Source organism: Nomascus leucogenys, chromosome X, assembly GCF_006542625.1.
Source record: "Nomascus leucogenys isolate Asia chromosome X, Asia_NLE_v1, whole genome shotgun sequence".
NCBI lineage: Eukaryota > Metazoa > Chordata > Mammalia > Primates > Hylobatidae > Nomascus > Nomascus leucogenys.
The window spans coordinates 63,108,216-63,127,172 of NC_044406.1; the positions used below are offsets into that span (position 1 = coordinate 63,108,216).

Genomic DNA, 18,957 nt, shown 5'->3' on the forward strand with positions numbered 1-18,957 from the left:
GCCTGAAATTTACTTTGGATCTTTTTTTCCCTTCCCTATCCCCACAGTCCCCATTGAGGTCCACAGAACCTCTTAGCCATACTCCTTCCACCAATCTCCAGGCTTTCAGGCCTACTCCCACTCGCTATTCTTCATATTGTTCTGGGGATTTTCTCCCTAAAGAAATAGATCTGAGCCTACCACCCCTTGGTTGGAAAAATCTCAGCCTTGCACTTCCCACCCCTACATCTGTGGCCTCCCAACCCTTTCCACTTTGTGTTTGAGGCCCAGGTCTAATGCCACCTCCCTTGGTAAACCGTCACATAGCCTCCCTATACACGTGTGTTGTCTGTTTTTGAGACAAAGTTTCACTGTCACCCAGAATGGGTGCAGTGGGGTGATCTCGGCTCATTGCAACTTCGCCTCCCAGGCTCAAACGATCCTCCCCAGCCTCAGCTTCCTCAATAGCTGTGACTACTGGTGTGCGCCACCACGCCCAGTTAATTCTTATATTTTTGTTAGAGATGGGGTTTTGCCATGTTGCCCAGGCTAGTCTTCAACTCCTGGGCTCAAGGAATCCTCCCACCTTGGCCTCCCAAAGTACTGGGATTACAGACGCAAGCCACTGCACCCAGCCTCCCTGTAAACCTGAAGTGAGTTATTTATTCCTCTGTCCTCTCATAGCACTATTCATTTTATTCTGCCTGTATTATGACTAATTGTGTACTATTTGGTCTCCCCTATAGCCTGGGAGCCTGCTGGGGATTGGATCCTGGTCTAACCAGTCTTTGTCTTTTTTGAAGCACGTAATCTAGGTCTTTAAACATAATAGGTCCTTAATACATGGCTAGTGAGTATTTTTTTTCCTTAAGTGTTTGGAAACTTGTTATAAAAAAAAAAAGACCACATTCCCAGTAGATTCAAAGTAAGACAGTAAAGTAAGAACGATTCTCAAGCCCCTGACTTGTTTACACTTGGAGAGATTTGAAGTTATCCAGTGTTGCTCCTCTATATCCATCACCCAGAAAAGACAAAAGACAATTTTAACTCTTTATTTGAAACAAACAATTTCAGAGACAGAAGGTTAGTCGTGACAACAGCTTCTCACTACAACACAAGGGTGGGCATGGCTCACTGAAGGGACAGGCCAGGCGCCTCAGAACAATATATACAATTTAAACAGTGGCTAACTGGTGACAGTTATAAAAACACAAAAAGGAGCCTGGGAAACAGCAAAGTCAACAGGGAAAGAACTGGGTACCCCCTTTGCCAGAAGCTAATTGTTTTCTGGGACCTCCAACGCAAGATGGGGAAGAGAGAAGATGTAGGCAGCGGGGGCAGGCCCTGCGCCCACAGCTCCTCGCCTGTCCTTTGACCACAGATCCCATCCTGCATGACTCAAGCTCCCACAGGCTTGGCCTAGCTCTTATGATGGGGCAACAATAGAGGGGAACCCAGCCTCAACCCAAGTCAGAAGGTAGTTTTTGCCTTGGGAGGTCTGTCCATTGAACTAAAGGGAGGCAGTTACAGAGGGGGCTAAGCATGTTGACACCATGGCTCATGGCAACCTAAGATGGCAGAGAGACAAACACAGAACCCAAGGGGACAGGAGTCTGCACAACAGGAGTCTGCTCCCCGTACTTAGTCATTCTCTGCCTCTGAGGAAAAAAAAGGCATTTGGAAGATTTTAAAAACGGTAGCACCAAGGATTGGTGCTTGCCGAGGGGGTGAGGGATACGCGATGGTGAGATGGTGCCAACAACCAATTATTTCATAGGAGGGGAAGAGTGTCTAAGCTCTGTGTTTTATGTAAATGGTCCCCTCATCACTTTCATTGTTTATTTCATACCTTTCAGATAAGACCTTTTTGCGTGGTGCTGGGGAAGAGTAGAGAAGGGAGTGGGCACAGGGCAGAGAAGGCAGCTGGGTTTTTCCCTAGGTCATACCTAGGAACAAGAGGCTCTACCTATGCGGGATGGGTCAGGAAACCCAAAGCCAACAGGATCACCAGAGCTATTAACACTCCACCCAGAGTCTGGACCCAGAAGGAGGGGTTTACTCTGAAGCATAAAGAAAATGGGCAAGCTGGCTTTTGCCCATCACTGGGAGACCAGCCCCTGAGTACAGAAGACCAGGGCCCCATGGTTGTCAAGTGGTACGGAAGAAGATAAAAGCCAGGGTTCCTAGAGAAGGCAGGGAATGGGTGAGCGGAAAGGAGCAGTCAGGGCCCTTCAGAATGAGTAGCATTGGTTCCCGGGCCTGTCACCCTGAGGGACATGGCCACAGGACAGACATTGATGTGAAAGATGGATATGGATGGCACACGAGCTCAGTCCAGGTCTTCCTCCCCAGGACGACCCAGTTCCTCATAAATCTCGCGCACAGCCAGGATGCGATTGAGCATGCTCTCCAACATGCTGCGGTCCATGGGGATCACAGAATACCAGAGAGGTGACTCGGCGATGCAGGACCGTTCAGGTTGCAAGTAGAACACATCGTTGCGAGTCCGGAGGCTTTCAGGACTGCAACATCGGGGGTGGGGGTGGGGGTGGGAGTGGGGGTGGCAGGACAGAAGATCAGTACCAAGGCAAAATAGATCCCTCGGGTTCCCATGCTAATGCTTTTCCTGCCAACCCACTAACTCACCATTTTGAGAGATAGAATTCATAGAACTTGACAGGGCAGCGGAGGGGATTCATGCGGTTCTCACGCTGCTCTAAGATAGGGGCTTCATCTTCTCTCTTCCGTTTTCCAGGACCCGTGTCTGTAGGGGAGGGAAATGACTCAGACTCATTAAGAGCACAGGCTCCGTGAGCCACATCCAAGAGCACAGTCCAGGGCACAGGGAGAAGGCGTCACGACACAAATTACAGTCTCATCAAGATGGAGAGGTGGAAGAAGAGGTCAGTTTCCCTCTCCCACGCCAACCCAACATCCCGTTGGGCTGTTGTTATGCAACCCTCCCCAGTTCCCACTGCCAAAGACTCTCTTTAAAATCTCCCCCAAGTTGCTATCTTAAAGAGGTGATCTCAGAAATTATTCAAAAAACCTGATAAAACAGACCCTACTGCAAGGGTGGGCTTGCCTTCTGGGATAGAGAAACAGCAATGACCCCAACCCCTTGTGCATTAGTCCAGGTAGAAGCATGGGTCCACAGAAAGGACCTTGGAAACTTCACTCAGACAGGACAGAAGTCCAGGGACAGAAAAAATGGAAACCAAGGTGCAGTTGTTGTTAGGCCCGAGAGCAAAGAATCACAGAAAGCCTGTCATTCATTCAGTCTACCCTCCCCCACAGCCAAACACACCCAACAGTTTCCTACCTGTCCACCACCCAGAAAAAGCAGGCAAGCAAGTAAACTGTCTTAAATGAGGAAAGGGGGGAAACAGGCCACAGGGTAACCTCTTATTTATGCGACAGCTACTGCCTATCAGGTAGGAGGACTGGCTATTTCTACCCTTTCTGCACACAGGAACGGAAGGAGAGGGAAGCTAGGGGCCAAGGAGAGGGCCGACCTGGCAGGTATGGTGGGTTACGGCAGGGCGTGGAAGGGGAAGGCAGAGAAGGGGCAAAAGCACAGGGGAGGGGGCAGCCTCGTACCTCGCCCTTTCCTCTGGCGGACTGGGGCATAGTAGCGGATGCTCACCACCTTGGTGGTGCCCCGAGGGGTGGTACACTTGCGGGACTGCCGCACCACATTGGTGAAGGAGAGTTGCATGTGTTCCTCAGCTGTCTGCAGCCCAAAAAACTTAGTGTTGAAGAACATGAGGGTGTTGAGGAGGACAAAGGGCGAGTAGACCCCCAGTTGCTTACACTCCCAGAGGTGCTCCTCCTCCACTCGAGAGAACACCGTATCTACAATGGTCAAGGGGGAGAGGCCGGTCAGGAGGGAGTGGCTACCCAAACCCAACCACTTCCCATCCCATGTGCCCTGCTCATTTCCCACACAATTCTCATTTGGTGAGTAACCTTTGTATATAAAACACTGTCACTTCGCTACACTTGCTACACTACACAGTGGGACTGGGCTTTAAAAAATATATACTTTCCACACCTGCATTTGGAATGCCTCTCACCACCCTCAAGTTGTAGACAGGTAAATGTAAACCTTGAGGAGTCCCACGATTTCTTGCTTTCTTTCTTTACTTACCACCCAAACCCAGGCCATCTTTTTCTGGTCCTAGAGATAGCTCTTCAGACCTAAGTCTTGATCCCCTCCTCATGTTCAAGAACAGGCGCTCCTGTGCTCCTTTAACTCTAAACCCTGAGGCATCCAGCTACACGCTCCTGCCCTCAGGCCCTTTGTGAAGAGTGGCAGACCAAACAGCACAGGACTCTCGGGATGGTGGATTGGAAGAATGGAGAAAGGGGGTAGGGGTTGCTACGTCCCTGTCCCTTACTGTTGGGGAGGAGTGTGGGCTGCCAGGTACTCAGTGACTTGTTGAGTTCTTGAACAAAAGTCAGGTAGTAAAGGTCCGTGAAAATGTTCACCATCCGGTTATTTTCCAGCAAGTACTGGGGAAAGAAAAACAGACACACCTAAGGCTAGACTATAGGTCCTAGAAGAAAGATAATGATGCTGAAGCCTCCAGGTATGGTGTCCTTGATCATTAGGAGATGATGGGAAACAGTTGCTTGATTAGGTGGTCTCGAGTGCTTTCCCCCAGGTATACCCACAGCTCTGCGCTACTCAGGCTTTGCTGGAAGAGGAGGAGGCTTGGAGGAGATGTTCTTTAGAAGCCCACACCTCCTTCTCAGGTAATACGTGATTGACTTCTCCCAGGGAGAACTAAACATTACCCCAGCACTCAAGGATCCCTGCTCCACTCATCCCTCCCCTCCTAGAATGGGCTTAAAGATTACAAAGGGGACCTGGATAGCAATGAAGACTGCTCCTTAGCCAACAGTCCTGGAATGCAGTTTTGATTTTAGAAGAGTATTGACATCTCATGTTCTATTTGGAGTAGGAGATTAAAGGCAAGCTGCCTGCTTCAGGTAGGGCACAAGATGAGGAACAGGCAGTGCAACAGAATAAGTGCTTTTTTTTTTCATTAAAAAAATATTTTTTGGGTAGATGGGTATCACTTTGTTGCCCAGGCTGCTCTCCAACTCCTGGCTTGAAGCGATCCTCCTGCCTCAGCCTCCCAAAGGGTTGGGATTACAGGCGTGAGCCACCGTGCCTAACCCAGAATCATTTCTGGTTAGACCCTGCCTGCTGTGTTAAGAGTGACAGGAAGCGAGGTGGTGCACAAGAGGTACCTGCTGGATGCCAAGACACAAATAGTAGATACTGTCAGGTTCATATCGTTCACCATTGGGCCGAGTGATTTCTCTCACAAACTGGGCCAGACCATAGTTGAGCTCAGCAGCTGAGCAGGCGAGAATATCCTCTTTGATACGCATGGGTTTGGCTGCAGTGATAAGTTGTGCAGGGACAGGATTAAGAAAAACTCTACATGGAGAATTTCACTTAGCTCCATCACCATTAACCCCTTCATCCCTTAGTCATGCCTAGCTCCTGAACAATTACAGAAAGAGCCCCTAACCTTGAACCTAGACAGCATTTCCCTTTAATCTACAACTCCTCCCCATCTTCACAGGGCATCCTTAAGTGATCACACCCTTATCACTTCTAGACATCTTCAGCTGAATCACAGGCCCAGCCCCTTCTCCCCTTTCCCCTCCTCCTCCCTGTCCCTGCCTCCCCACACCCCCCATCCCCAAGTACTCACGGCCAAAGCGCAGCTCATCACCCTTGCTGGTTTCTCCGTTGGCATATTTTGACTGCACCCAGCACTTCCAAGCATTGACACCATATGAATAGTTGAGCCCGGTACAACTAGGCTGACTGCTCATGGAGTCCCGGGAGCAGCTTTCGGAAAGCACCAGCCGCTTTTGACCCTGGAGAGGAAGAGAAAGCAGGGGCGTGGTAGAGGTAAGGCCAGAGGCAAGGTGAAAGCTAGTCAGCACCGTATTTACTGCTGGCCGGGGTAGGGGCTGATGTAAGCCCACAGCAAGCTTCCATAGCACAGAGCCCCAGGAATAGCTTTGATGACCCTGTGAGATGGGGGGAGAGCAAAGTTTGGCTTTATCTCAGTACTTCTAGTGTTGGAGAAAGGAGGTTAGGGAAGGTCAAACTATGGTTGCTGGCTTGGCTCTCGCATCCTCTCCCCTTTGGGCCTCCATTCTTCTTTTGTACATACAGTAGCCCCAGCCCTACCTTCCTCATGGTTCGGGGAAGGTCTTGTTCAGTAGACACATCCTCAGGCCCTACCAGGCCACAATCAAAGAGGAAGTCTACACTGGGATTAATGTCCAGAGGATCTAATGAAAAGGAAAGAAAGAAGAAATCAATTTCTTAAGATCTCGACCCTGCAGCCCTCCTGCCCCACCCCTGCTACTTGCCCACTTGACACTAGATGAGCCAAAGGAACCAGTAAAGCTATACCAAAAAGCATGCTCAGAGGCACAGAAATGCAAAACACAGCAATGTGAACTACTGAACTGTAAACATGTTGAACATGGTGAAATTTTATGTTTTTTTACAGCTCAAAAATTTAAAAAAAAAAAAAAAAAAGCATGACTCAGAAGTCTAAAAGAGTGCACCTGTCCTAGTGTCTCTGGCACTGCTCCCTGTGAGAACCTTCCGTCTTAGAATCACAATGAACACTTTTCAGGGTCATGCTCAGGGACACAAGGGACACTCCCTTCCTGATAGCACAAATGCTACCATACTCAGTGGGCACGGCTCCAATCTTACTCACTCTTAGGGAAGTCTGCCTCCAAGTCTTGCCCAGGTTCATCCAAGACATTGGCCATCTTGACTGCCATGGCCAGGACATCATCTCGAGCAGGCCCAAACAGGTCACAGTCTTCCAGGAGTCCCTCTGCACTCTGGTTGCTCACAAGATCTGGGAAGCAGAGAAGTTGGCTCAGTGGTTACAAACTCCTGCTAGCACCCTCACAAGCTTTCAGGGACTGATCCCAACTATCCTCCCATTCTACTAGGCACCAAGATCATCAATACCACCCCCTCGGGCAGAGACACGCTGGTAGCACCCTGTCTCCCTCGTCGCCACCATCTATGGCATACCACAAAGGTCAGATGAGGCCTTGTCTAACTCCTCAGCCTCTGCAATCATTTCTGCCATAGCCAGGATGTCGGCCTCCAAGGGGTTGGAAGGGATCTTCACCTTCAGCTCCTCAATGGTCTCTACAATCTTGTCTGTGCTCTCCAAGGTAGTGGGCAAGAACATGGGCACAGGCACCTGGAGGCACAAATCCCAACTAAATGCCAAGAACCACACCAGCAGTTGGGGGGAAGTGGGGGGGACAGATGATGAGAGTGAAGGGGAACAGTTGATGAGAGTAAGGGGAAAGGGTGGATCTCAAACCTGGAAGGTGAAAGGAGGACCCAGCCAGGAAGGGCAGGGAAACTTACGGGGATAGGCATCGAGAAAGGCACCGGGACTTTCTGGCAGTACAGATGCATAGGCACTGGCACGAAGATGGGCACTGGGATGGGCAGCACGATCACCTGTGGCTTCCACTCTTCTGTGGATAAGAAAGGGGTCTTCGCAGAGACCCTGCTGGACTGGTCACATCTGACCCACCAAAAGCTCTAACGTGCTCAGTGTCACAAAACTGCCCTTGAATCAAAGGCTGAAAGACACCTCTATGATTCTAGGACAACCATATGAATGAGGCTTCAGCTACCTAAGAAATCCCCTTGTCCAGCTCACGGACATAGGGCTGGCAGGCCTAGGACTCTGGAATACAGCCTGTGGCATCGAGGTACCCTGGCTCACCTGTCTGACTTCCTTTGGACTTCATCTCCACCTTGCAGGAGACGCCCCGATTCTGCATCAGTGGCTTACACATGGCAGCCTTGTTTTTGCGGGGTGTTGCTGGGGGCGGTGGGGGTGGAGGGGTGGGAGCAGTGGGAGCTGATCGGGTCTTCACAGGGATCTGCAAAGACAAAGGAACATTTGTGCCGCCAACCGCCGTACCCTCCTCTGAGATTATCCTCCCCCTTGGCTTTTGTCCCGACCTTGCCCAAATTCCCATTTTCCTCTGGGGTCCTCACTGTGTTGCTGTTCTCCACTTTGGTTTGAGAGGGTGTCTGGGGTTTTGACTCAGGAGACTGACCTGTAGATCAAAACAAATGAATGCTCTCATCCAAGGGACTAGCTCTCCATTTTCCTTACCTGTGTTCCAGGAGAGCTTCATTAACTGGTACACCAAATACAGATGGGAACTTCTAGGATTTGCCCCCCTTGCCTTCCCAGATCTAGTCTCCTCTATGCCCTAGCAATAGCAGCCTAAAAGATTCTTTGCTCCTGGAGAATGAAACATTACATTTTCCCCCAAAACCCACATTTGAGACCTTCCATTTAGATAGCCTAAAGAGTCTGTTATCCCTGGAGTTGTGAAGTGGCAGGGGTAACATTCTAGAAATAGCAGTCTTCAGTCTCACTAAACGTAGAGTTTATGCTGAGATTTCCTTATCTCAGAAATGTAACCATAACCCCTATATGCCCCATCCTACCAGGAAAGGCACCCACTCCCTAACAATATACCTTTCATAGACAATCAGTAGACACTAACTCCAAGAAGCTTGAAATAAGACTCCCCCTGGTACCTGCAGGGTTCGGAAGCTAAAAGAGAATACAGTTCACAGTACTAGCACCCTATCTGGCCAGGGATGAGGTGAACACAAGAGGAAGGAGAAAGGGGCTAGGCTTAGGCTTAGTAGAGTCCAGGCCCCCTCTAACAGAGTGTACCCCCTGCCCGGGACTCACTGTTCAGGAGGCTCTCGGGCCCACTCTGGGTATCCAGGTTGGGTTGGTTCTGCTGGCTGTAGAAGCGCAGAAGACACTGCTGGTTGCAGAAGTGACGGATCTGCCCACGCCAGTGGATGGTCTCCAGCAGCTTCCCCTGGCGCTTACAGGCATGGCACCGGGCAGCCTGAGGATGTCAAAAGGATGATCAGACCTGCCTCCCTAAAATGCGTTGGGCCCTTTCTTTCCCCTGGGATAAGCCATGCTCCTCCCTCCCCTTGGAGATCGGGCCGGCGTAGAGATGGAAGGCTGGCTGCCCTCCCTGGAGATCTGTCCACACCCCGAGCTCAGTACCACAGCCCGTGCTCCGCACCGCCCTCTTTCCCGCTTTGCTCGCATGCTGACCCTCCTTACCTTGCAGTACCACAGCAGGTACTTGCTCTTACAGTCCTCACTGCAGAAGTCCCAGGTGCTGCCATCCAGTTGCTCGGTGACTCCACGCTGGCAGGTCTGGGAGCAGTAAGTACAAGTGATACAGCACAAGCCCAGCTTCTTAGTGAAGTCCTGTTTGTACAGCAGCACACAGCCTGGAAAGAGGAGAAGAGGAAAGAGAGTACAGAGACACAGATACCCAAGGGCAAGAGACTCAACCTTTTCAAGGTGCTATACCTGAAACCTCTCTCTAAGCAGCCCCTTGTGCCCAAAGCTTTAGGGGAGATAGGGGTAGAACATCCCGGGCAGAAGGCCCTGCCTCATGGACCACTTTCCCGGCCTCCCTCCCTTCTCCTCCACTCTCCCTGGCTGGGAGTTATAGTGTCTTCTGCCCTTCCCCATCTCCTTACCTTCGCTGCAGAAGCTTTTCTCCACTCCGCTGAATCGGAGTTTCTCATGCAAGAGTTTCTCCTGCCGACAGTGCTCACACTGGGACACCACACCCCGAAGCCGCTTGAAGTCCTCACAGCAATCACGGCAGCAGAACTGGAACACCTGGTCCTGAGGTGGGGGAACAGGGCAGGGAGGACAAGCTGTAACATCTGGCCCCAGCAGGGGCCAAGTGGAAGGACCCCTTCAGACAGTCTGGTCATGTGGCAAGATGTAGGTGGGGGTGGGGCTCTTACCTGCCAGTCCAAGACCTCAGGCTTGCCACTGAAGAGGCTGTGACAGTAGTGACAGCTCAGGTGAATGCCCCCTTCGGGGCTTGTGCGCTGGAGGGAAGGAAGACAAGTAAGGGAGGGGCAAGATGTGTGCAGCAGTGGGGAAGGGGAGTCAGGCTTGTTCTTTGCTCTGCCCAGGCCTGCCTACCCTAATTCTCCAACCCTCTTTATGTTGCCAAACCCTTCTATCCCTGGTCCAGGGTCTGGAGTACCTGGAACTTGGTCCAGCAGCTGGGGCTGCAGAACTGGTAGACTGTGCGGTCAACCTTGTTGTAGTAACAGGGGTCAGAGAGGCTGCGGCGGCAGAAGCTGCAGGGTCGGGGAGGGCCTGGGGCATAGAGAGAAGGAGAGAGAGGAAAAGAGAAAGCGAGAGGGAGAGAGAGAGCACACAGAAGGTGTAAGGCAGTGTAAGAGACGAACAGAAAATCCACGGGGAGATGTGGTTGGGGCTGAGGTTGGGCAGCAAGGATTACTCTGGAAGAGGGGAGTATGGGAGGTAGAGAGAAGGCCAGCAGGGGACTCAGAGAAGAGGGCTTTGCACCTACCAGTGAGCCCTGCCTGCTTCACTTTGTAAGAAGTGGTACAGCACAGGGAACAGAACAAGCTGGTCTTGCCATTACGATCCACATGTGATAGCATCTCAAAGTTCTTACACAGGGTCTTGCACCAGACACATGGGTACACACGTGTGTTTTTCTGTGAGGATGGGGAAGGAGAGGCTGAGGCTGGATTTGTCCCTTCACTTTTATTTTTTAAATGTTTTAAACATGAAATATTTCAGGCATACAAAAAAAGTATAGATGATGATGTAACAAAGACCTGTGTATCCACCAGCCAGCTTCAAAAATAAAACATAACAGATACAATTGAAACCCCCTTTATTTGTTTTATTTCACCCAGCCCTTGACCCGTCAGCCACCTTTATTTATAACCCAAGAACCACACCCCCTTCTACAGCCCTCTAATGCACTACTCCCTCGGCCCCACCTTCTTGTATGCCCCCAAGCAGGTTGTGTTGCAGAACCGCTTTTGTTGGCCCTCGTGGAAGAGGAGCTCAGGGCCAGGGCTCCCGGTCTTGGTGTAGATGTAAGCCCCACACTGGTCACAACAGTTGGTTTTCAGTCCCTTGTTGGCCCGGAATTTGGAGAAGCAAGAATCGCTGCAGAGCCGGTGCACCACGCTGCCATTGCTGACCTCGTGCAGGACCTGCCACACACACATATGCACCCTGAGCTAGGGCCTGGCCACCACCGCCCACCCCAATGCAAGGTCAGCCCCCCACCTCACCCTAGACCTTCACAGCAGACAGTGGGCCCAGGGACCCCCCAACCTGCGCCGCAGGCTGCCGACTTGATGGTGAGGTCCTGGGAAGTAAGGAAGGCCAGCTGTGCACATCCTGGAGAAGCTCTGTCCTTGAATACGCTCCCTCATGATGGCCGCCTTTCCTCCCCACTCCCCTTTCCACAGGGCCTGGACCCTGCAGCCCCAGGATGGGAGGGGCAGATCAGGGCTGGCCAGGCTCTGTAAATCAGCCCCCACTGAGTGTCCTCACCTCTCCAGTCTTCTGGCATATGCTGCAGCGAGTAGCATCGGCGGGATCCCCAGACTGGGGGATCGGGCGCTGCTGCTGGGCCTCATACAGGGAGAGACAGACGGACGTGCAGAACTCATGGAAGGAGCCTCCAGAACCAGTCTGCGCCACAACCGAGTCCTTGGTGTTCCAGATCTCCCTAGAGGTGGGAACAGGTTTGAATATTCACTCAAAACCACCCTCTCATTTCCTCAGCTTCCGCCCCTCCTCCAGGATCAATGACCATAGAGCCAAATACTCTGACTCCCTCCCTACATCACTCTCTCGCCCAGCTCCATCCTGTAAGGTTCTTACCAACAGTCTCTGTCTTACTCATACTCCTGCCCAGATCCCTGCCCTCTGCACAGCCCCCAAGACCCTCACGCACTTCTTGCAGAAGGTACAGGTCTTTTTGCCCGAGGGCTTCTTGGAGAAAGTGGTGAGGCAGGATGACGAGCAGAAGAGCTGAGGCAGCCCCTTGCGCTGATAGGCAGTCTGCCCCTTCTGCAGTGGTGTCCGGCAATGTGCACAAGTCATCTTGGTGCCCACTGCAGAGCGCCCGGCCCTTTGTGACACACTTGAGCGTAGGGACATGCGAGGAGAGCGCCGGGGCCGGAATGGCACAAAGTCCTCATCATTGGGGTCATCTACCATGGCATCAGAATCCTCATCTGACACTGGAACTGAGAAAGTGGGGGGATGGACATGAGAAAGGCCACCAAACCAGGTCTCCAACCATCCCCTGACCAACAGTTCAGTCCCTCTCCTGGGATCCCTGTTGTTCCGGCCTTTACACCCTGGCCCTTGTTACATGAGTATCTTAAGACCTTGGTGTCTCTCTCCCTTGGTTACTCTGTAACCTCCCAGGGAGGGAAAGGAAGAGGCTCTAAATGAGAAGATTCGGAGACAGAGATGGCATAGCTGAAACAGGAAACTCGCCATTCTCACTGCTCTTGTTTTCAATTTCCCCCACTGCCCCTGGTTCCCATGCCAACCCATAGCGGAGACAGGCACTTCATGTGCTGCACGGAGCAGGACTGCAGGAGCTAGAAGATCCATGCCCTGCCGCATGCCACTTTCGGACCTCTTCCACACCCAGAACTCCCAGGTCACACTTCCTCAAATCCTACTTACTGCTCTCAGTGGAATCTACAACCTCAGGTTTTGGAGGTTCTGCTCTCCTAACGCGCTCGCTTCTCTTCTGTACCTCGGAAAGATGGGAGGGGAGGAAAACTGACACCCTGGCCAGGCTAACACTAGTACAGGGTTTGGGGGGGGATAGAAGATGGGAGGGGGAAGGGAGAGTGGGGACCCTTGGCCCAGCCCTTAGGAGGAGGGAAGAAAAGGAGGCTGGACTTTCTCCCCAACAAGCAGTAGACACTAGTGCTCCCTCCCTCCTCCTAACTCTCCTTACACACACTCTCTACAGAACAACATCTGGGAGGGAAAATGAAGGGTCTGTCCTTCCCAGAGCTAAGGGGGAACCAGACTCCTTCCAATCCCCTCCCCCTCACCCGTTCAGGCGGCTTCTCACTCGCCTTCGCAGTCAGGCCATCTCCTGCAAAGGAAGCAGAAGGCAGCCTAAATGTTGAGCCTGCCCTCACCACCCTCTCCCTGGCCCAACCCCCGCCTCCATTCCTGGGGAAGAACTTACTCAAAACTGAAAGGGAAAACTCGAGTGCCTGTGGCTTCTTGGGGCCCCTCTCAGGGTTACCTCAGGCTCTGTACTAAGGGTGGGGGGGGTGCACGTGCAGCTATTCCATGAAAAAAAAAAAATCTATCCTTCCCACCAGCTTTCCATCCCAATCCTTGGGGGTTAAGGAAACACAGGTAATATACCTTTCATTAAGAATTTATATTTTACCAATGAAAAACACACACAACCACCCAAAGGTAGCAAAAGGAAAAGGAAGCATCAGTGTATGGGTAGCTTCCCCTGGATTCGGGTGGTTATATAAGCCCTAAGACCCTCGTCACAGCCTGATAGAGGCACATCACTAGGCAGAAGAGGGGAGAAACTAGAGCCTCTCAAGTCAAGGTTGTCCCTCCCCTATCAGAGACGCTATCCTAGACCCTGCATTTCTATCGCTCTGCTGAAATCCTTATGCTGTTAGGGGCTCCAGAACCTAGTTACCATTCATCAAACCCAGAAATCCCACTCCCATCTAGAACCAAAAAGCTGTGAAGGTCTTAGAACCAAGAAGCCTGGTGTACTCCCCCAAATCCTGAAGGAAGGACTCTGGCACCAAAAGCCCACTGGGGTAGGAAAAAGGCAACCCTTCCCACCAAATTCACTCCTCCCAACCTACGCTCCCTGAAACCTTACCCCATTCCTCCCCCACAGCCTATGCCCACCCCTATTTTCCTTAATCTTCCTCTACACACCATCCCACTCCTCCCTCGTAAACCCCAAGTCCTTCCCCACACACATCCCTACACTTATCTCTCCACCCTCCTCCTCCCCACTACTTCCCAAAGCACATAGCCACCCCTCCTTACCACCACCCTCTCCCAGCCCTGATTCTCCAGATAATTAGGCAACCTACCTGGCAAGGAAGGATGTGCAGGGGGGCTAGAGCCCCCAGGTTTGGTCTGAGAACTGTTGATTCCATCCCCCAGAGTCTCTCCCACTGAAGGGCTAGGGGGGGCATTTGGGCTCTGTGGCTGCCCTTGGGGGAGCTCCTCCTCCTGCCCAGGGGAGCCCCTTCTCGCAGTAGCTATGGAGGTGGTCTCCTCCTCTTCAATATGTGGGGACTGCAGTGTTATTGGAGAATCTGGAGCCAAAGGCTCTAGTAGCCCCTCGGGTGAACAGGAATTTGCCCCAGCCCCCGGATCAGGTGGTACCACCTCAGGGGTCTGGCCCCCTGGTCCAGGCTCTAGGGTCTGATCCCCCGCATCCCATGCCAGGGTTCCCTCAGGACCGTGGTCCACCTCCGGGGGAGAGGGGGCTTTATAGAGCAGCCCCCCCAGCCCCAGCAACTCAGTGGCTCCATCCAGGACTCCAGGGTCTTTTTCCAGGCCAGCAGGGGTATCAAGCAGGTCCAGGGCTCCCGAGGATGGAGAAGGGCCAGGGGGTGCCCATCCTCGAGTTGGGGCAGTCTGGGATTCCAGCAGATCCTCTCCAAATTCCATATCTACTGGTAGGTCTCCAGCCAGGGGCTTCTCTGGCAGGGTCAATGGGTCAAATGGACTGGGGAAATCACTGGGGTCCATGAGTATGGCTGGATATGTACTGCAGATTAGGAGTAGAAGAGGGGGCAGTAGAGGTGGTCTTAGCCAGAATTCCTTCTTATATAGGCTCTGAGACACACCCCATCATCCACTTGGATTTCTCATGAGCAGCCCCCACCACCACAATCTACAAGCATTTCCGAAGGCTTTAGTCCTAATGACCACTCCCCCCAATACAGCGCCCCCAGTGGGGAGAGGCGTTCCCCGCCCTGGCCCCGTGCCCACACTGGCCAGGCAGTCGGTCGTTCCACCCGCCCACCCCCCTACTCGACTGCAACTCCCATTCCCTTCCCCCCTTACCTTTCACCCCCCGCAACTCAGGCTGAACGCCCCCTTAGAGTCTCCTAAGGCCGTCGCCACCAGGAGCCTTTCCCGCCCCCGCGATCTCAGTTTCTATTCCCTCCCCACTCTGCAGGAGCCCCCCAGCTCCCCAGTCTTTACCCACCCTGTCTGGCCCCACCCCCCCTCCCCGCGTTGCTAGGTCCTCCCTCGGCCCTTCCCCCGCCCCCACAAACTGCCCTTCGCAACCCCTTCCCCCCAGTTACCTTTCAGGTCGCCCACTTCCTCAGCCCCGTCCCCCTTTCCCATTGCTCCTCCAGTCCTCCCTTCTCCTGTTGCCCACCCCCAACCTCAGGCATTTACAGGAAGACATTTTGGAGCTACGATCTCTCCTTAGACCCCCCCCCACCACTGCCTCCCGGCTACTGCAAGATCCCGCTTGCAGGTTCGGTTCGGCTTGAGCAGGCCCGACCCCTACCTGCGGCAGGGTTAGTGCAAAGGCTACAAGCCTAGAACTGCAGACAGCGACGGCCCCGCGCTCCTTCTCCACCTCCCTCCCTAGCAGCCGGGACAGGGGTCGCGGCCCCTTTAAATGGCAGCGCCGCTCGCAGCGCCCAGCGCTCTGCACCAGGCGGGCGGGCGGTGCCAGCAACCAACCCCATTGGCTGGCTCGAGGAGGGGGCTCGCGAGACAGCGCCGGCCCCCGGCGCGAGACTCCCAGTCCAGTGGCCGCCTGGAAATTGCGGAGTGGAGTACAGCCACTAGAGACGGCGCCTGAGCCCCCGCCCGGGGCCCCGTTAGTTGAGAAGGAAAAGATAGCCTCTGGAGCTTTGAAGCCGGCCCCCCGGGAAAGGCGGCGTCCCCTTTCCACCCAAGGGCCGAGTGCGCTCACCCACAAAAAACACAGATCTACGCACCTGCTCCCCTTACCTGGCTCAAGAGTCTGGCCCCCGTCACACCCTGCCCGCCCTACCTCCTGGAGCCCACTCTACCCGTGATCCCCTCCTCTCATTCAAATGGTTCCCGGTCCCCTCCCCCTCCCCGTGTCTCTCTTCGCTTCCCACTCGTGTTCACCCCCCCGGCGTCCGCCCCCCTCAATAGTCCCTACCTACGCCATGCAGCAGGCGCCTGCCAAGATTACCCTCCCCCATCCCCACCTCTCCGGGGCCCGCCCCCTGGGCGACTGTTGGGGTAGTGAGTGACAGCGGAGGATGGGGGAAGGCAGGGACCCAGCCCTCACGTGCCCCTCCTTCCCTTGTCTGCAGCCACGGGGCCCCCAAAACAGTCAGAGAGTCAGAGTTATGGGGTATCTGAAGCTTGATCCCCAGCCACACAGGTCGGGTTAAATGGCTCTGGCTCAGTGGCAACGCCTGTGCAGTAACCATTACTGCTTGATGACCCCCAAACCGGGTCCTGCAAAGCCACCCCCTACTCTCTCAACAGTCTTAGGGTAAGTTCTGGGATCTTCTCCCTGAGTCTTCCTGCAGGAGCTCCCTGTATTATCTATGGAGTTTTCCTCCCTCACCAGGGCTGATCTCTCTCTCTCTCTCTATCTCTATCTCTCTCTCTCTCTCTCTTTCTCTCTTTCTCCTCCCGCCCCCTTTCTGTCCTTGTCTGTCTCTCTCTCTCTTTCTCTCTCTCCCCCTATCTCTTTTTGTCTCCGTCTCTGTCTCTCTGCTTCTCGTGCGCACGAGCACGCAGGCGCGCTACACGCTCCCCCCTCCTGGATGGTCCTTAGCATGTGGGTGTGGCTGAGGTTAGGCTAGAGAAGTGGAGTAGGGGTAGGTGGCACTAGCGTTAAGCCTACTGCCTTTAAAAAATGTGTGCCAGCATCCATTCTCAGTCCGCATTATATTAATAGTTAGAGCACTTTACAATCCCCGCTCCCCACTTCCCACCCCAGCCCCTAAGGGCTGAGAGTATTTAGTAGCCGAACTACTAGAGGAGGCTCAGGCTGGAAGGAAGTCTCCTTAGGAACAGGAAGGTTTGGTATCCAGTGCCTATTCTAGCCTGCCTCGTTGACTTCTGGCCTCTCCTCCTGGCCACACAAAGCCTCTCCTGGTCTTGTAGTCCTCGGGAGTTTACCCTCCCTTTTCTCATTCCTTTTCCCAGAAACCTTATCCTTCCTAGCTCCCCACATGGCCTTGAGGTTATCTTTGCTCCCTCCTACATACAGAGATAAAAGCCAGAGTTTCTTACTTTTAGGTTTCCCAAATCCAGCTTTCTCTTTATCTTAACCAGCATTCTGTGTACCCATCTCCTACCTCCTGTTTATTTCTATTCCTGGACCTCCCCTTTGCATTTTCTGCTTGTTCCATCTCAGTTGAGCCACCTAGTTTTTTCTGTATTGCCTGCCTTCCTCAACATATACTTGAATCCTTGGCTGCTCTGCTTGTGGAGGTGCCTGGTCACTATCTTTCAAGTTGAGGGGAGCTTATCTAACGGGGTTAAGTGGTGTATTATTAATTCTAGACGCAGTGTGGTGGCCTAAGAATGGGTTCTGGAGTCAGATCAGATTTCTAATCTCGGTTCTGCCTACTTTTTAGCCAGGTGACTTTGGACAAGTGATTTGTCAAGTGAAGGGCCTTAGTTTTCTCCTCTTTAAAACAGATAAGGAAACAATCTAAATGCCCAATAATAGGGGAGTTTGGTTATACAACAGACGTAGTCATTAACAACCACATTTTAAGTCTGGCGCAGTGACTCACGCTGTAATCCCCGCACTTTGGGATGCCGAGGCGGTTGGATCCTTTGAGCCCAGGAGTTCCAAACCAGCCTGAGCAACATGGTGAAATCCCTTCTCTACAAAAAATACAAAAAATTAGCAAAGTGTGGTGGTGCGCACCTGTAGTCCCAGCTACTCAGGAGGCGGAGGTGTGCGGATCACTTGACCTGGGAGGCAGAAATTGCAGAGAGCTCAGATGGCGCCACTGCACTCCAGCCCGGGGCGACAGACGAGGGCTCTGTCTCAAACAAAACCAAACAAAACCTCACATAAAAAAATTAAAATAAAATAAAAATAAAAAAAATCTAATGGCAGACAGCACAGAGGATTTTTACGGTAGCGAAAATACTCTCATGATACTGTAATAGTGGATACTTGTAAGTATACATTTGTTCAAAGATACAGAATGTAAACACCAAGGGTGAACTAACTCTAATGTAAACCGCAGGCTTTGGTTAGTAATGATGTGTCAATGTAGGTTTATCGATTGTAAAAAATTTACCACTCTGATACAGATGTTGGTAGTCAGGGAAGCCATGACTGCATGCGGAAGGAAGTATATGGGACTCTCCGGACCTACCTGTCAGTTTTGCTGTGAAACTAAAATTGCTCTTAAAAAAAATAAAATCTTTTTTTTTTTTTTTTTTTGTGACGGAGTCTGGCTCTGTCACCCAGGCTGGAGTGCAGTGGCGCAATCTCGGCTCACTGCAAACTCCGCCTCCCAGATTCACGCCATTCTCCTGCCTCAGCCTCCCGAGTAGCTGGGACTACAGGCGCACGCCACTACGCCCGGCTAATTTTTTGTATTTTTAGTAGAGACGGGGTTTCACTGTGTTAGCCAGGATGGTCTTGATCTCCTGACCTCGTGATCCGCCCGCCTCGGCCTCCCAAAGTGCTGGGATTACAGGCGTGAGCCACCACGCCCGGCCCCATAAAATCTTTATTAAAAAAAATTAAAACCCATAGAATGTACAACACCAAAAGGAAGCCCTTATGTAAACTATGGCCTTTGGTTGATAATGTATCACTATATATTCATCACTGCAACAAATTTACCACTCTGGTTGATAGGGAGGCTGTGTCTGTGTGTGGAGAGGGGTACAAGGGACTCTTGATACTTTCAGCTCAATTTTGCAGTGATGCCAAAACTGCTCTAAAAAATAAAGTGGGCCCGGCGCAGTAATTCCTGTAATCCCAGCACTTTGGGAGTCAGGAGAATCGCTTGAACCCGAGAGACGG

At 52.4% G+C, this 18,957-nt stretch overlaps 1 protein-coding gene across 4 annotated transcripts; it reads right to left on the bottom strand.

Annotated features, from left to right (window-relative positions):
- Positions 1 to 1,015: 1,015 nt before the first annotated feature.
- ZMYM3 (zinc finger MYM-type containing 3) lies at positions 1,016 to 16,155 on the bottom strand. Of its 4 annotated transcripts, none has more exons than XM_030807630.1 (25): positions 16,102 to 16,155; positions 14,030 to 14,715; positions 12,998 to 13,041; positions 12,618 to 12,684; positions 11,872 to 12,166; positions 11,466 to 11,643; positions 10,901 to 11,119; positions 10,459 to 10,609; positions 10,126 to 10,241; positions 9,878 to 9,964; positions 9,602 to 9,752; positions 9,174 to 9,346; positions 8,781 to 8,946; positions 8,030 to 8,127; positions 7,788 to 7,947; positions 7,421 to 7,533; positions 7,073 to 7,247; positions 6,744 to 6,890; positions 6,200 to 6,303; positions 5,712 to 5,880; positions 5,239 to 5,390; positions 4,380 to 4,494; positions 3,580 to 3,834; positions 2,626 to 2,743; positions 1,016 to 2,501 (listed from the first exon to the last, which is right to left on the bottom strand). In XM_030807630.1, exons 2-25 carry the CDS (start codon positions 14,694 to 14,696, stop codon positions 2,309 to 2,311), a joined length of 4,113 nt encoding a protein of 1,370 aa, XP_030663490.1. In that variant the 5' UTR covers positions 14,697 to 14,715; positions 16,102 to 16,155; the 3' UTR covers positions 1,016 to 2,308. The 4 variants fall into 4 exon arrangements, with proteins under 4 accessions (XP_030663490.1, XP_030663489.1, XP_030663491.1 ...); XM_030807629.1 differs by lacking the exon at positions 16,102 to 16,155 and adding an exon at positions 15,924 to 16,092; XM_030807631.1 differs by lacking the exon at positions 16,102 to 16,155 and adding an exon at positions 15,472 to 15,648 and having other exon boundaries at positions 8,066 to 8,127.
- Between the last annotated feature and the right edge of the window lie 2,802 nt (positions 16,156 to 18,957).

Bases quoted from the DNA above. Each gene is read 5' to 3' on its own strand.
- ZMYM3 (XM_030807630.1), bottom strand. From the start codon at position 14,696: ATGGACCCCAGTGATTTCCCCAGTCCATTTGACCCATTGACCCTGCCA. The intron at 6,304-6,743 runs GTGAGTAAGATT...CCTTTTCATTAG, and splicing joins GGAGGCAGACTTCCCTAAGA to ATCCTCTGGACATTAATCCC. The intron at 4,495-5,238 runs GTACCTCTTGTG...TTCTTTCCCCAG, and splicing joins TGTGTCTTGGCATCCAGCAG to TACTTGCTGGAAAATAACCG.